The 15,131-nt window shown below is 39.7% G+C and overlaps 1 protein-coding gene across 1 annotated transcript in view; it reads right to left on the bottom strand.

Moving 5' to 3' along the window:
• Pgap1 (post-GPI attachment to proteins inositol deacylase 1) overlaps nt 1–15,046 on the bottom strand; it is a 73,591-nt gene extending 58,545 nt beyond the window's left edge. Inside the window, exons 1-4 of the mRNA XM_055616581.1 lie at nt 14,823–15,046; nt 9,627–9,780; nt 6,155–6,330; nt 3,884–4,055 (exon numbers count right to left, since the gene is read on the bottom strand). Coding sequence (XP_055472556.1) covers nt 3,884–4,055; nt 6,155–6,330; nt 9,627–9,780; nt 14,823–14,969 — 649 coding nt within the window. The 5' untranslated portion in view covers nt 14,970–15,046. The remainder of the gene's footprint in view (nt 1–3,883; nt 4,056–6,154; nt 6,331–9,626; nt 9,781–14,822) is intronic.
• Nucleotides 15,047–15,131: the final 85 nt, after the last annotated feature.

Raw genomic sequence — 15,131 nt, 5'->3', positions numbered from 1 at the left:
GCCAAGGAGCAGCACACATTAGTGGTGATAGTTTCATGCCACACCCTGTGTTCAAACCCACCATAGGGTATATGTTAAATGTGTGCATGTTTTTATATAAATTACCCTCAGTAAAGTGGTCTTCAAAAGGAGACTTACACTTCCTCTATCACGGAAGTACCCCAGTTTTTGAAGGCTGAGGAACCCTGCTTTGGACAACTGTTACCACACGCTTTTTCTTAAGTTCTTACAACAACCAGGATAGTGGCATAATCATTTTAGGATTACACTTCTGAGGAAAAATCTCCGGCTTAGGATTTTACCCATCAAATTTGGCAGTAAATTTAAAGGGATGAGTTTTTAGGCAATCTTTCACTTCATCTATAGAAAATAAGAAGAATTTCATGTTGATTTCTAAACTGAGACCAAGACAAAGGAGATCTCATTTCTTTTTCTCAGCATCAAAATTTAACGCATTGTGTTCCTCTATCAGATCCCACTCACGGATTTAAACATTTGCTATACAAAGTTCTCCTCAGTAAAGATCTCAGCAGTTTGTACTTGAGACGGCACCAAGTCTACCAGGATCTGACACATGGAGGACCTGGGACAAATATCAACAGAGCTAAAAGATACTAAAGTCAAAAACACAGTTATGAAATTGCTAAATTGAATATTTCCTCTTCTTGACAAACTATTGAGACAACTTAGTAAGCAGAGGCCAAGTTAAGAATTCTCAGAGACTTCAAAACTAGACACTAGCTTGTGACAATACAGAAGCGCAGCTCTCTGGTCCACTGCTCTCTCCTCCCAATCTGATTTTATCCCACATCTCAAGAACCTCGTGTGGATGTCCAAGCTCTGCTGCAGAGCCACACCTTGGCCACAGTTAGTTTAGGTTTAGGCATACCTGCTCTTAGAACAAAGACACACGAAAGGCCACATAGTGCTGGAGACAGCTTGGGACATAAGATTTAAAAAAAACAGAGCTGGGCATGGTATTGTGAACTTGTAAACCCAGCAATGGGGAGGCAGGAGATCAGGAGTTCAAGATCATCGTCAGCTATAGTAAGTTCAGGTTAGTAAGTGGGCTACATGAACACTCCCCAAAAAGAAAATAAATGACAATCTGGAGGTTGAGTTTCCTGAACGATGATCTGAGATTAAGAGAATGAGCTACAAGGAGAGAAGCTAGTTAGTACATGCATCCCTCTTACCCTGTGAGGACCGGTGTGGTCAGAGATGACCCTGTAAGGGCGGGCCCAGGGCAGGACCTCTCTCCTTACTTAAAGGTAGTATTTCTACCAAGTATAAACGGGGGGAGATGATCTGAAAGTCATATGTATGTTTCTAAAAAACTTAAAATGCATGACTACTTAAATACTTTTTTTCACTCTAATTCTGATTTAATGAAATAAATCAGAAAGGAGCCTCTAAGGAGGAACTAGAGTTCATGCAAATCCTTAGTGGCTTCTGCGCCTATTATATTTCTAGTCTTGTCTAACACCGTATCAGAGACAGCGTTTTCATTAACAGCCGTATCCATGCTAACTGGTAGGAGATGTGCATGTTAAATGGTTTGCTTTGTTGGACTATATGAGATTCTACTGGATAAACACCAGGGACTGAACAGAAACACAGAAAACAACAACAACAACTCCACAGGGCAAACTTTCGGGTATATAAACCAGATACCCACACCAAAAACAGACTGTACAAAACAAGCCCGAAGCCAGATTACATGAAAATGATTACCTAATTAACTGCCAAAAGATTACTACTGAGTGAGTTAACCTTTCACCCAGCAATGTCAGGACACCAGACACAACCAAACACAGTGTTCTGGCATGTGGCACATGCCTGTAATCTCAGCACTCCGGGAGGCTGAGGCAGATGGATTGTATGAGTTCAAGGGCAGCCTGGTCCACAAATCGAGTCCAGGACAGCCATGGCTACACAGAGAAACCCTGTCTTAAAAACCAGAAACAAACAAATACACACACACAGAAATCAGAAAAGAGGAAGAAAACAAGTCTTCCTATAACTCAGGAAAAGTACCCTAGACATGACAATCACCTTCAGACTGACAGTATTACTGCTGTCCTTTAGAACAATGAAACCTGACAGTATTGAAAACACATTTTTCAGGGATGGGGAGGTAGCTAAGGGGTATAATTTCTGTAGCAAATACAAGGCTCTATTTGACAGTGAGATTCTATTGCTGAGGAGGCCACATGACTGAGTTATAGAACATGGTGAAACCATGCTGATACAGACCTCAAAGCTTCATCCATATTAGCTATTTCTAACAGTGCTAAAAGATGCTATGCAACCTACCAAAGGGGAAAGTAATTACCAATCATACCCAGCCACGAGCCCTGAAAGCTACAACGACTGACCTGGAAGGCCATGACCACCGGTGGGACAGTGGCAGGAACTTGGTGGGAGCAACCAATAACTTTCTGATCAAATTTAAGGCCTGCTCCACAAGATGAAACACGTACCTGGCACTATTACTGGGCTAGAACCTATGGCTAGATAGGCCTTACAGGAGAACCTCCTATCACACTGCTAAGTGGACACAGGATTAAACAATTGGATATTTAAGATATTTAAGACCCTGGATTCTCTGATGACTTATTACTCTATCTGTAGATCCATGCACCTCTCATCCCTCACCCTGAGATGCTTCTATCTGCAATATTTGGTGATTAACCCAGTGATCCAACACCGGACAAGGGGAAGAGAATATTAGACTAATGTCCAACAATGGAAAAGGGGAAGAGAATATTAGACTACAGAATGTTCAGCCGTAAAGGCGAGACACATTCTACATTCTGCCTCCCAAGGCTCAGGGATCACTGGAGAAGAGAGGGAAGAAAGAGTGTAATGCCCGGAGGCAGAAGATAACTGAGAGGAAACGTTTGCTTCTGGATACAGCAGGGCAGCTGCACCGATAAACTTACAGTGGGTTTCAATGGCGGGTTACAAACCCTGTGTAAGCCTAAGCCAGACCAAATCCCAGCAAGGAGAGAGAAATCACACAGTCCCACCCCAAGCCATTGAGCTACTGGCAATTATTAGCTGCTTGGAGAAGAAGTCATTTTTCTCTAGAAGTGGCTCCTCAGGTAAACTGACCACTCACCAGTACAAGACAATATCCAGCAGAAGGATATCTGGGCACCACAAATTGGTCTTGATGGATTCCAAAAAACTAAGGGAGACAAAGTGATGGGTAGGTAGGGAGTGGGGGAGTTATCAGAGAAGTGTTGGGGATGAGGATGAATGTGATCAAAACATATTATGTAAAACTCAAAAAAATAAGAAAAAATAAGGAACAAAAATAAAAAACAAAAGAAAAAGATGTTCCATCTTGAATTTAGGTGTGCTTGCAATCAGCTTAATTCAACTACATGGCTCATCTATATGTACTATGCAAAATGTAACAGAAAGGGCGCTAACAAATACGATTTTCAGTTTTTGATTTTTTTCAAAAACTAAATGTACACTAATTCATGATTATTAGAAGCAGTACAAAAGATTCGAACAACTTTAATAGCAAAACTTAATTTTATTACTTTAAAATTCTGACATGCTAAGTTTCAAATAAGCAACTCTTAAAAGAAAAAAAAAATCATTTCCAAGGATAACAAAGTTGAAGCTGCAGCACCTAAGGTGTGCTTGTGTTATCAAACACATATCACATCAACCACATTTAAGGGGCTGGGAAAGGAAAACCGATGGTGTCCACTGATAAGCCTAGATCGAAAGAGAGCAGTGACAGTGAGAATGAGAGGTGCCGATCCGCTTCACACGCAGATAAAAACTCTCATGGAGATTCCTACCAAGCCTTGCTGGCTGCACCTTGACCAGAGAAGGGCAGTTTGAACGTGACTGTACTCACCCGTAATGAAACGATCTAACGGCATCACGGGGGCCACATGGGGAGTAGCTTGTGTAACAAGAAGATTAATCAGATTTTGTTTAAAGTTTTTCAGTGTAAGCAATGCTCTGGCAACAAGGCCACCCATAGAATGGCCAATTATTGCCACACTTGTGGGAGCAAATTCTTGACCCTGTTAAAAAAAAAAAAAAGAGAAAAAAGAAATCATGACAGAATTCTTAGTATTGTAAGGAAAGTGCTTAGTACTTCTGTTGGCAGATGAGCCATGTAATAGCAAAGACAAACCACAGGAGCATCCCTCAAAAGACAGGAAAATCAATCTTCACACAGTTTTAAACAATATGGCAACACTCTCACGTTAAGTCACTTGTAAGTAACATTTTTGGTTATGGTTTTCCAAACTGAAAATGCAATTCTTGAGTTAGCTAATCATTTGTATTCATTTGTTAGGCTGCATACAATCTGAGGTATAAGTCTATTCAATATATATTAAAATATGAAATTTTACAATATATAAGAAATCAGAATATGGGCCACTGAAAACAGTTTTAAAAGGCAAGACAATTACAGCTGTCGTAGCAACATGCTGTATGGTATTTCTTCAAATTACTGCTCTACAGTGCATTTGAGTTCAAAAACTAAAATAGTATCTTAAACATTTATTCACTTATAATTCTGTAAGTCAGAACTGCCTTATAGCCCCTTGTTGGGGCTGGAGAGACGGCTCAGTAATTCTTCCAGACGATTGGGGCTCAATTGCCACCACCTGCATGGCAGATGAAGCCAACAGCCTGCCACTCTAGTCCCAGGGAATCCAGTGCCCTCTTCTGGCTTCCACAGGTACCGGGCACACACATGGTCCACAGACCTCCAAGCAGACAAAACATCCATATTCATACATGAAATTAATCAATTTTATAAACAATAATAACCTTTGTTTATCAGACACGGTGTTACAAACCTTTAACCCTAGCACTGGGAGATAGTTACAGATGGCTCTCTGTGAGTTCAAGGCCAGCCAGTGGTCTGCTTTCACCTTGTTTCCTTATTCTACTTAACTTTACTAACTTTCTTTTCTCCCTGGTTTAGAAAGGTTGTAAAGGTTGATTGGAAAGCTTATTCTTCTTGAACATAAGCATTCAAAAACAGTATTTCTTTTAGCTAATCTTCTAAGTTCTTTTTTTATTAATTGGCGATTTTGTACATTTATAAAATGTTATAAGCTCTGATATCCATTTTCATTTTCATTCAGCTCAAAGTATCTTCAAATTTCATTTCTTTTTTTTTTTTTTTAACTTCAGGTAATCTAGAACTAAAAGAAGGATTTTTTAGGTTTTTTTAAATTTACTTTTAATTTAACTTCACTATTTTCAGAAAACATATTGCATGGATTTTTGTACTTTGAAGATTATTAATACGCATTACCTAACATATAGCCTGGAACAGAACACAGCTTAGTAAATGTTCACTGTGCACTGAAAAAGATCATGCTCCTGTAATTGTTGTGTAATTAAAATTATCAACAAACATTATAGAGCAAAACCAGGTGTATAGTGTTCAAATGCATAGTTTTACTGATTTCCTTATCAATACTTGGGAGAACAGTATTGAAATCTCTAGCGCGAATTTGCCAACAGTGCTAATTTCTTTCCTTGGTTCTACTGGATTTTGCTTTGTGAATTTGGAAGGATTAGGTGCATACAAATAATTGTTTTGTTTTCTGGATAAATTGTCCCTTTTATCATTACAGAATTTCTTTCTTTCTTTTGGGGGCTGAGGCTGAAACTCAGTCTTTAAAATGCCCGCCTTTACCCTGACGAAATGCCTTTCCCTAAAATCTACTGAACAGACACTAATTCAGTCATTCCAGTTTTTTGATTTGTTGCAGTTTGGCATGTGTGCACATGTCAGTATCAGGGGACAACTTGGGGAGAGGGGCAGTTTCTCTCCTTCAAACACGCGGGCTCCAGGGACTGAACCCGGGTCACTACACTGGGCGGCGGGCATCTTTACCTGCTGAGTCAGCTCACTGACCCTCCACCTTACCTTTTGAGGGAGACTCTCTCAATGAAGTAGGAAACTTCAAACTCAATTTAGATTCAACTGAGACCTTTAAACTAGCATTGAATATATAGATAAAGTACTGCGATTTTTGTATTTTTATTTCAACTTCAACATAAAGAAATATATTTTTTAATCATCAAATGTGTTCGTAAAAAAAAAAAAAGAGGCTGACAGGTTACACTACTGATTTGCACATTCATCTCCTACCTTGTAGAGTTTAAGAATTGTTTTAATGCACTCGTGGACAAACTTGGTCTGCTTCTGAAGACTTCCACCGTACAATGCCACCAGTTCCTCATTGAAGTTGACACTGAAGAAGTCAAAGTGGTACTTGAAGTCAATGTCTTCTGCCTTCCTGAGTGCAATGGAGCCCACAGAACGAACTGCAGAGTACGAGAGGAGCGCTCACTGACAGAACATTCTGAAACGTCATCCAACTTCATCTTAAGAGTCTTTAATAAGTAACTCCATAATGATTATAAACAAACGTCAGTGTGATGCACATTCGTGGTACCAACTTAGAAGCTGAGGTTATAGCTTGGTTGGTGAAATGCCTGCCATCTATGAAGACCCTGAGCTCAGATCCCAGTATGCATGTAAATGTCCTGGCCTGGTTGCACACACTCCTAGTACTGAGGAGGCAGAGACAGAGAATCCTGGAAGCTTGCTGGACACATGTCTAGGTAAATCTGGTAGCTACAGGTTCCTTGAGATACTATTAAAAAAAAAAAAAAAAAGACAAATGGGAGGAAGAAAGAAAGGGAGGGAAGGAGGGGGGAAGGGAGGGAGGAGAAAGGAAAACATGGAGAATGATAAAAGAACACACCCAATGGTGAGCTCTGGCCTCCACCTACGTATGTCCATATGCACCATCACCTCTCCCCCACCCCCGCCATAGGCACACACACACTCACCCCAAATAAAACACGGACTAGCCAGCAGTTGCATACCTTGTTTTTCCTAAGCATGTTTTAAGGTAAATCAATAAAAAGTGGACAGGTCGCCCAGTCTTTCCTTGCTTCCCTCTGGCTGGGAACACTAACAGCCAGCAGAGGAAGGCCTGAGAGTGAGAACTTCTGTTGCTTTTATTGAGGATTTTAAGTAAGACTCCTGTAAGAACTGTGTATTCACCACTCATGCATACTTTTTCTTTCCTTTACACATGACATCTAATCCATCACTTCATTCTGCAAGGCTCTATCTTCCACACACATCCCTAGATAATGCTCTATTTCCATCACTGTCTTTCTAAGCATCTTTCTTGCCTGAACTACCCTGCTTCCCAACTTGTTTGTCTGCTTGTAATCCTTCTGTCTTACTGCCTATGTAAATCCTTTAACAAATTTTATTATGAAGAAATTACATTAAGTAACGTAAAACTGTAGCATACGTTTTAGTGAAAAAGAAGAAAAACCAGTTTACAGTTCCATTTAAAACATCCTATCAAATACGATTCACGTATTACACAACTCACCCTGTGTAAAGTCCCTACCTGGATTTCAGTGTATTCGGCTCCTCTACACAGCGCTGCACACCATCTCTGAAATCTAACATTTCAGAGATCGCCTGAGGATCGCTCTCCAATTCTCTACTCCTCCAGTCCCTAATAAGCATGGGCTTACTCTGTCTCCATCATTTGCCTATTCTGAACATTTCGTGTAAATTACATAATCCCATAATGTGATTTTCTGTGACTGGCTTCTTTCACTTACGATGTTTTCAAGGTTCATCCAAATTGTAGCATTCGCACGGTAATTTTTCTCTTCACATCCCCATCAGCAATGTGTAAGGTTTCTAGTTTTCCCACATCTTTGCTAGCACTTCCTACTATCTGTCTCTTTTATTATGGCTATCCTAGTATTATTTTCAGGTGTGGTATCTCATTTTGATTTGCCTTTTTCCGATGACTAATGATGTTTAGCATCTTTCCCGGATCTACTCTTGCCCCGGAAGAACATATTCTCTTCAAAGCAGAGTCATAGTGGTCCTTTTTAAAAAAAAATAAATCATATTTACCACATTTGCTAAAATTTTAATTCTGCAATTTCAATGTTGTCAAAGAGAATTTACAAAGGGAAGCATCACATGCTAATTATCGGAATATAATCAGTGTAATTAGTAAAGATAAGAGGATATGTACAACATGTGATGAGGAATTAATACTCCTAGGATATATCTACAAGTACAGAAACTTGTGTGTTAAGATGTTTGTGGAAGGACATTAATTTCTTGTAACTGTCAGTAAAGGTCAGTGTACCATGAAGAAGCACATGGGGTTTCCAGGATGCTGGCAATTTTCTCCTTCTTCCCTGAAGTTTTAGTTCTTTAGTTCACTTTGTAATAACTGTAAATGTATGCGTCTAATTATTTTAAATATAATAGTTAATAAAAAATCAAATTATATAATTTCTTACCCAGAGCATATGTTTCACATCCCTCTCAAATAAATATTCAGCCCTTCCCAGATCTCATATATAGGTCATAGCTACTTTCCCATTTTCATTATATTTTTCTCAAGTCATAGTGGTCCTGAGTCCACCAAACATCTTCTTGCTTCAGAGACTTCCCCAAACAATAATGTTCAAGCTCTTCTCAAATATCATCTCCTCTCTGTGGCCTTTCCTGACCACTTCATCTAAACAAGCCACGTTCCTACCACTTACTCCTGCCTCCTTCAGTATCTTACTTATTTATTTCTTGTAAATTTTAATATTACTGAAACACCTACTGGTGACTATCTTCCCAATAAGAATATGTGTTTCATGAGTTAGAGACTTACTGTCTTGTTCTACTCTGGATATTTTTTTCTTTATCTTACATATGAGTGCTCTCTTTGCATGTACATCTGCACGCCAGAAGAGGGCACCAGATCTTATTATAGATGGTTGTGAGCCACCATGTTGCTGGGAATTGGAACTCAGGACCTCTGGAAAAGCAGACAGTGCTCTTAACCTCTGAACCATCTCTCCAGCCCTCTACTCTGGATATTTAACACCTGGAATAATCCCTGGCTCATGGTAGATAGCCGTAAGTATTTTGTAGATGAACAATAACCACATATAAGTAATTACTGTACATGTTGAAACAAATCTGGGTTCATTATTTAACAATTCCTGTAACGTATATAAGAATCAAATCAGATTTTGTTTGTAAATTACTTACAGATTGGGATATCTGGCTGTTGTACCAGAAAATCCTGACATTGTCCAGGCCAACAGTGAATTTGGACCCTGAACATATTACTTCCATTCTCCCCACCATTCTGCAATCCCTCCATATCGCTATGCATCTCTACATAAGGGGAAAAAAGCAAACAGATCTCTTCTCTTGCTCACCATAGTGTAAGATTTTATTTATCTTCCCATTCTCAATAACTTCATTTCCAGTGCAAACCTTTCTTGTACTTTTTCTGAACACCTGTATAATCTATGTAACCTGCCCTATACCATCTGATTCTTCTCATTCTGTGAAAAGCAGTGTTCAACTCTTCTGTTCCTTGTATTTGTAATGTATACTTGCTCTTAAAGGAAGGGGCATATACATGAGTATCCCGGTAAGTCAGACATAGTACTGAACAGAATAAGCTTTTCATTTCCCCTACTTGATTCAAGCAGTGTGCACATAATTCAAAGTCTAGAGCTGAACTACACAGCTTTAACTTTTTTCTTCCAGTACCTACCTTGCTTATAGCTTCCAGCATTACCGGGAAGAAAAAGAACAGGAATTCCTGTCAAAGGCAGAATTTTGTGTTCTTCAGCATACGACCCTTCCCCATAAAGATATAACTCATATGCTGGATAGCGTTTTGTCAGTTTCTTTGGAAGTTCTATTTTCTACAAAAAAAAAATAAATAAATAAAAAGGTCCATTTTAATCTCTTTTATTAGTACAACTCAGATTCAATGCAGATGTAAGTTAAAGAATTCTGAAATGTTACAATATAAAAATATTGCCAGTGGTGTAGACCATACTCAACGCACAAAACAAATTCTACTTATCATCTTTCATACAGCAGATTATTCTTAAATTATGTGGATCTTGCATGGTATAACCTTCATGAAAGGATAAAACACATATAGTTGAAATTCTAACAAATGCCAATCAGTCAAAATAATCCATGCCAATGGCTATATGTCACTGTTATATGTCAGAAAGTTTCACATACTAATTAGAAAGGCATTTAATTTAGACTCAGTTACCAATTATCCTTTAAAATGAGGATAAGAGCTTTCCATGATCCAATCAATTCTTTTTGCCATTTTAAACTATTCTGAAAGCATCTCCTTGCACTCAGGCCCACATAAATACTCTAGCTGCTACAATTTCAGACAAAGCATGCTACTGTTGTGTGTGCATGCATGCTCATTCATTTGTGTGTGTGTGTGTGTGTGTGTGTGTGTGATGTGTATTCACACGTGTTCACGTGTGTGCATGGGCATATGCAGATGCATGTGTGTGCATGTGGAAGCCAGAGGTCAGCACTGGGGATCTTCCTCAATTATTCTCTATCTTATTTATTTATGCTGAGACAAGATCTCCTCCTGAACCTGGAGATCACACATTCAGCTAGATTGCTTGGCCTGCCTCTGCCTCCTCAGCACTGAGATTACAGGCAGACTACAATGTCCAGCTTCTTACCTGTCTGTTGGGGATCAACTCAGGGACTGCCTCCTGAGTTCATGGCAATCCTTTCATCTACTAAGCCATTTCCACAGCCCTAGGAAGTTGATTTCAGGTTTTAACTACAATGCTTTAACAAAATAATCTGAACCTTACAACAAAGTCTCGATTAAGATATGCATATTCTCACCATAAACACTCCACAGAGCAGGTAACATGGATTGTCAGCAAGCCTTAAGCTACTTTACAAATCCTGTTGTCGTATACAAAATTCTTTTCAATGTAACATATGCAAGTTCTTGATGGCACCCCAAAGGGTAGGCATTTATTAAAGACGGAGCAAAGATGGGAGAGGAAGAAACAAGAATGGTGAGAAATGTAGGCAAATGGAAGAACTACATCTTCAGCCAGAGTAGAAGTTATACTGAGTATCAAGAAGACAGCAGGAAAGGCAACTGAAGAGACTGACAATGTGTGAGCACAGTGGGATGCTGGGAAAAAAGAAGCATAAAGAAACACAGCTGCAGGGCTCCAGCATAAATTATTTTACACGGACAGTTTGAAATAAGCAGACTCTCACCCACAAAAGACCTTTAGTGAAGACCGGTGACCTTTACATTAAATATTCTCTCCATGATGCTGACCCTGCAACCTGTATGTCTGTACTGCACCTCAGTACGGGCTGTTCTCATCCCTCCCGAAAGACAAGCCTTCTAACAACCCCTCAACTGCTAGAGAACGCCACCTTAAGAAAACAAAGGCTCTGTTTTATAACATATAATTTATATTTAGATATACTATATAGATCTCTTTCAATATAGTTATATCTTTCACTTTTAAATGAAAACTACAAAGTTTGATGTCCATGATTTAATCAAAAAGAAAAAAAAATCAAAAGAAATGTAGACATTTTAAAGTTCTTAGTAGGAGCTCTCAGCCCTTGGCTGAGGCTTCTCCTCAGAGTAGTTTTAAGGATTCCTGCTGGATTAAAACAGGAAAGAAACACCTAGACATAACTTAACCCTTCAGACAGGCCTTCTTCTTGTCGTAATCTCTCTGCTATCATCCAGTCCATACTGCTACCAAAATACGTTGCTAAACACACACCTCTTGTGTGTCCATACTATACAGAAATTTAAAAATTTAGAGAGGGGAGTTTTAAAATTTTGATTCCAATATCTATCTTATTATTATAGCTTACACAGCCAAGTTCCAAAATTTGAGTTTAATATATTAAAACTTTTTTCAATTTTGAAGGAACAGGCATTGAAAAGAATGCATCTTACCCACGGTTCTTCGGCTGTCCAGTTCCCACACCCCAGATGACAACCAATGTTAATCAACTTAAGTGTGCTGCCAAATAATCTGGATATATACAGGTAAATATGTTTATAGATTATTTTCTCCCTTTTACATCAATAGTATTATGTTACAAATGCTGATCAGGTAGTATGTACTGTTGCCTTCCTTCCTTCATACATGCTAACCAAATGACCTGCATGTCTAAATTCACCTCTCCTGCTTCCCTGATTCATTCATTTTTTTTCAAATTTTTTTTGTGTGTTTTGCCTGCATGGTGCCATGAGGCCACAAGAGGGTGTCTGGTTGGAACTAGAGTTAAGTCCGGTTGCAAGCCACCTTGTGGGTACTGGGAACTGAACCTAGGTTCTATGCAAGGGCAGCAATTGCTCTTAACATCTCTTCAGCCCCTCAATTTACATCTTTTCAAAAGCCTTTGGAAACCCAAAGACAATACACATGTCTATTCTTTCTTTTCTGAAGAGTCTTGTACACAGTCTCTTGCTACATTATAACTGATTTTTATATTCTTGTCTCTCTTATTAAACTATATACATTAAAATATTTACATTAAAGAATTTTTAATCACTAATTCCCTCTCATGCCAAATGTATCTAGTCATTCAATAAATGACTGTCTAAATAAGCACCAATATGCTTTATTATAAAATATAATTTATATTTTCAACATCAATTTCCCCTTTCAGAGAGTAATCATTAGGTCACACACATGAACAGAGCCAAATGAGCGTATGAGAGAAAAGAACTCTTCTCAGATTCTACAATTTGCCTAAAATTACGTGCAACCAAGCAACAGTTTGGCCCTATTGGCATTATAAAGGCAGGAAGCTGTAAATTATGTGGTAGACTTAAGATCTAACTGTAAAATATTCAGTTAACTCCAAATAGGAGCATCCTGGAAACTACAGGCAAGGGATGAACAAGATAATAAAAGATTTTTTTTTTTAACTCAAAAGCCCATTTTGCAAAGAGTTTCAAATTCCTCTCTCACTTAAAAAAAAAGAAATGACACTTATCATTTTCTGCTGACTAGCTAGGAAAGGCACAAATAAGCGACTAAAAAATAAAAAAAAAGTAAGAGAAGATGAAATGCAATGAGTAGGAGATGCCACCTGTTGGATATCAACCTGCGAACACTTAGAAAGCTGCAGAAGTAATAATTTAAAAGGCAATATATAAACTATCTTTAGGACAGTTTTACTCATATGAAAATCATTTGGCTCTTAACTCAATGAGCTCAATTATCTTAAAAATCTCACTATTTATGCAAAAAGGCTCATTTCTATAGGTAGGCCTTAATTCTTTTTGTAAAATAATATAATTCATTCAAAGTAAAAGAACTAATAATAAGGTCTGCCAAAAATGTGTAGTAAAACTTACTGATATTATTACTGTACATTCAAATTAATAAGTGTCAAATTCCAAAAAGGCAATTTGAACAAAAAATAACCAAATACTCATTACTCAACAAGAAATCCCAACAGCTCTTTTGTGTTGGTGACACTAATTTTCTCTTTCTAGTCAATGTCATGAGGCAGGAGACACATCTGTGAAGTCCATATGCTTTGTTTCGAACATGAAGGAAGGTGATTTCTATTACTGCAAATATTAAAACAGATTCAAAAATTGTGAGAAATATAATAAAAGGTAGCTATTGTTTCAAAATGATTTTACTGTAACCAAAGCCTTCCTTTAATGCTAAAGCAATCTACTTCAATCTTACTGAGTTTTCAAAATATTAAACCACAGGCAATGAAAGAGAATTATAATGAACTCTATTTCCAGTTGTTTTTTTTAAAAAAAAACTACAGTTCATATATTTAACTATTAAGATTCTAATGTTCAAAAACCAACATCACATCAGTTTATTGGCTTAGGAATTAACCTAACTTGTTAACAATCTCCAATGGCGTCTGAAATCCAATGCTCCCATTCCCTCATAATCCGTACGCAAAATTAAGCTAAGAATTCTTTTACTAGGAAATACCCACGGGCAAGGATGATCTTCAGCAATTTAAAGCTCAGTTTTTAAACGTAATTAAGAAGCACATCAAACAGTCCCTCTATAAGGACCTGTACACAGAGGCAACACTGATTTTCATTCTTCATCCTACAGTAAGACCTGCTGAGACCTTAAACGTATACCAAGAATGCCCTGTATAAAAACGTATTGTGCATGTTTTACAGGAGTTGTTACAATAGAGATTCCAAAATTTAGAGATCCATTTAGAAATCGCAAGAAAAACATCGCCGGAGAGAAATTTCTTCCGACAGCTGTGTAATCTGTCATCAGCTCTTTCTACAGCTGGTCATGAATGAAATTTTACATTCTACCACGCAGAACAAATGAAGCAATTAATTGAAAGCGTTCAAATTGGAACGGAGGAGGAGAGGGCAGTGAGGGAGGGGGAGATCCTGTTAAAGCCAGTGAGGGGAAAAATAAAAACAAAACACCACGAACCGGGATGAGCACGCAACTGAGTATAATAGCGTGACAGAGTGTGCAGGTCACTGCTGAGAGGCGAGCGAAGCACAGGTACGCACACCCACGGACTCCGAACCGACGAACAGGTGGGTCGGCAACCTTCCCCGCGGGAGGGAACTAAATAGTTTTCAGTTTAATTATTCATCAGGCCAGCCTTTCACTTCACCCAGGGCAAAGCCTCGCAGCCTCCCCCAAAATCCGCCTCGGCAACTCTTTCTCTTTCCAGAAAGAGCGAAAATCCGACGCGCCCATCCCCGGGCGGGAAGAGAACTCCTCTCCCCGCGGGCGAAGGACGGTCCGGGGAGGACAGAGACCGGGGAGAGGGACCCGCGGCTGGCTCCTGCGGGGCGGGAGAGGCAGTGCCCAGCGGGTCAGAAGTCGGAGTGCGGGCTCGGGGAGCGCGGGGGCGGGGGTCGAGGAGCCCCGGAGGCGCAGGTGAGGGAGGGCCGTACCTGGTACTCCGGGTACTCGAACATGTAGCTCATGTTGCACTTGTTCTCCTCGAAGCCGAAGAAGACGTCCCACAGCCCCAGCGTCGCCAGCAGCACCATGAAGACATAGAAGGCCAGGTTCCAGAGGCTGACGGAGTGGAGGAACATGGTGCGGCGGGGCGCCTCCGCCGCCGGAGAAGCGCCGCAGCCCGGCCGGAGCGAGGGAGAGGCGCTCGAGCCCAGCCGTGCCCAGCGGAGCGGCGCGCGCCTGCGCGGAGCCCGCCCGCGCCCCCGCCCCGTCGGCCGCTGAACAGCGCGGCCGACGGGGCA

Source organism: Psammomys obesus, unplaced genomic scaffold (genome assembly GCF_907164565.1).
Source record: "Psammomys obesus unplaced genomic scaffold, mPsaObe1.curated_primary_1811, whole genome shotgun sequence".
In the NCBI taxonomy this organism is placed as follows: Eukaryota; Metazoa; Chordata; class Mammalia; order Rodentia; family Muridae; genus Psammomys; species Psammomys obesus.
Note: the sequence above shows the minus strand (reverse complement) of the source record. Positions and strands in the feature narration are given on the sequence as shown.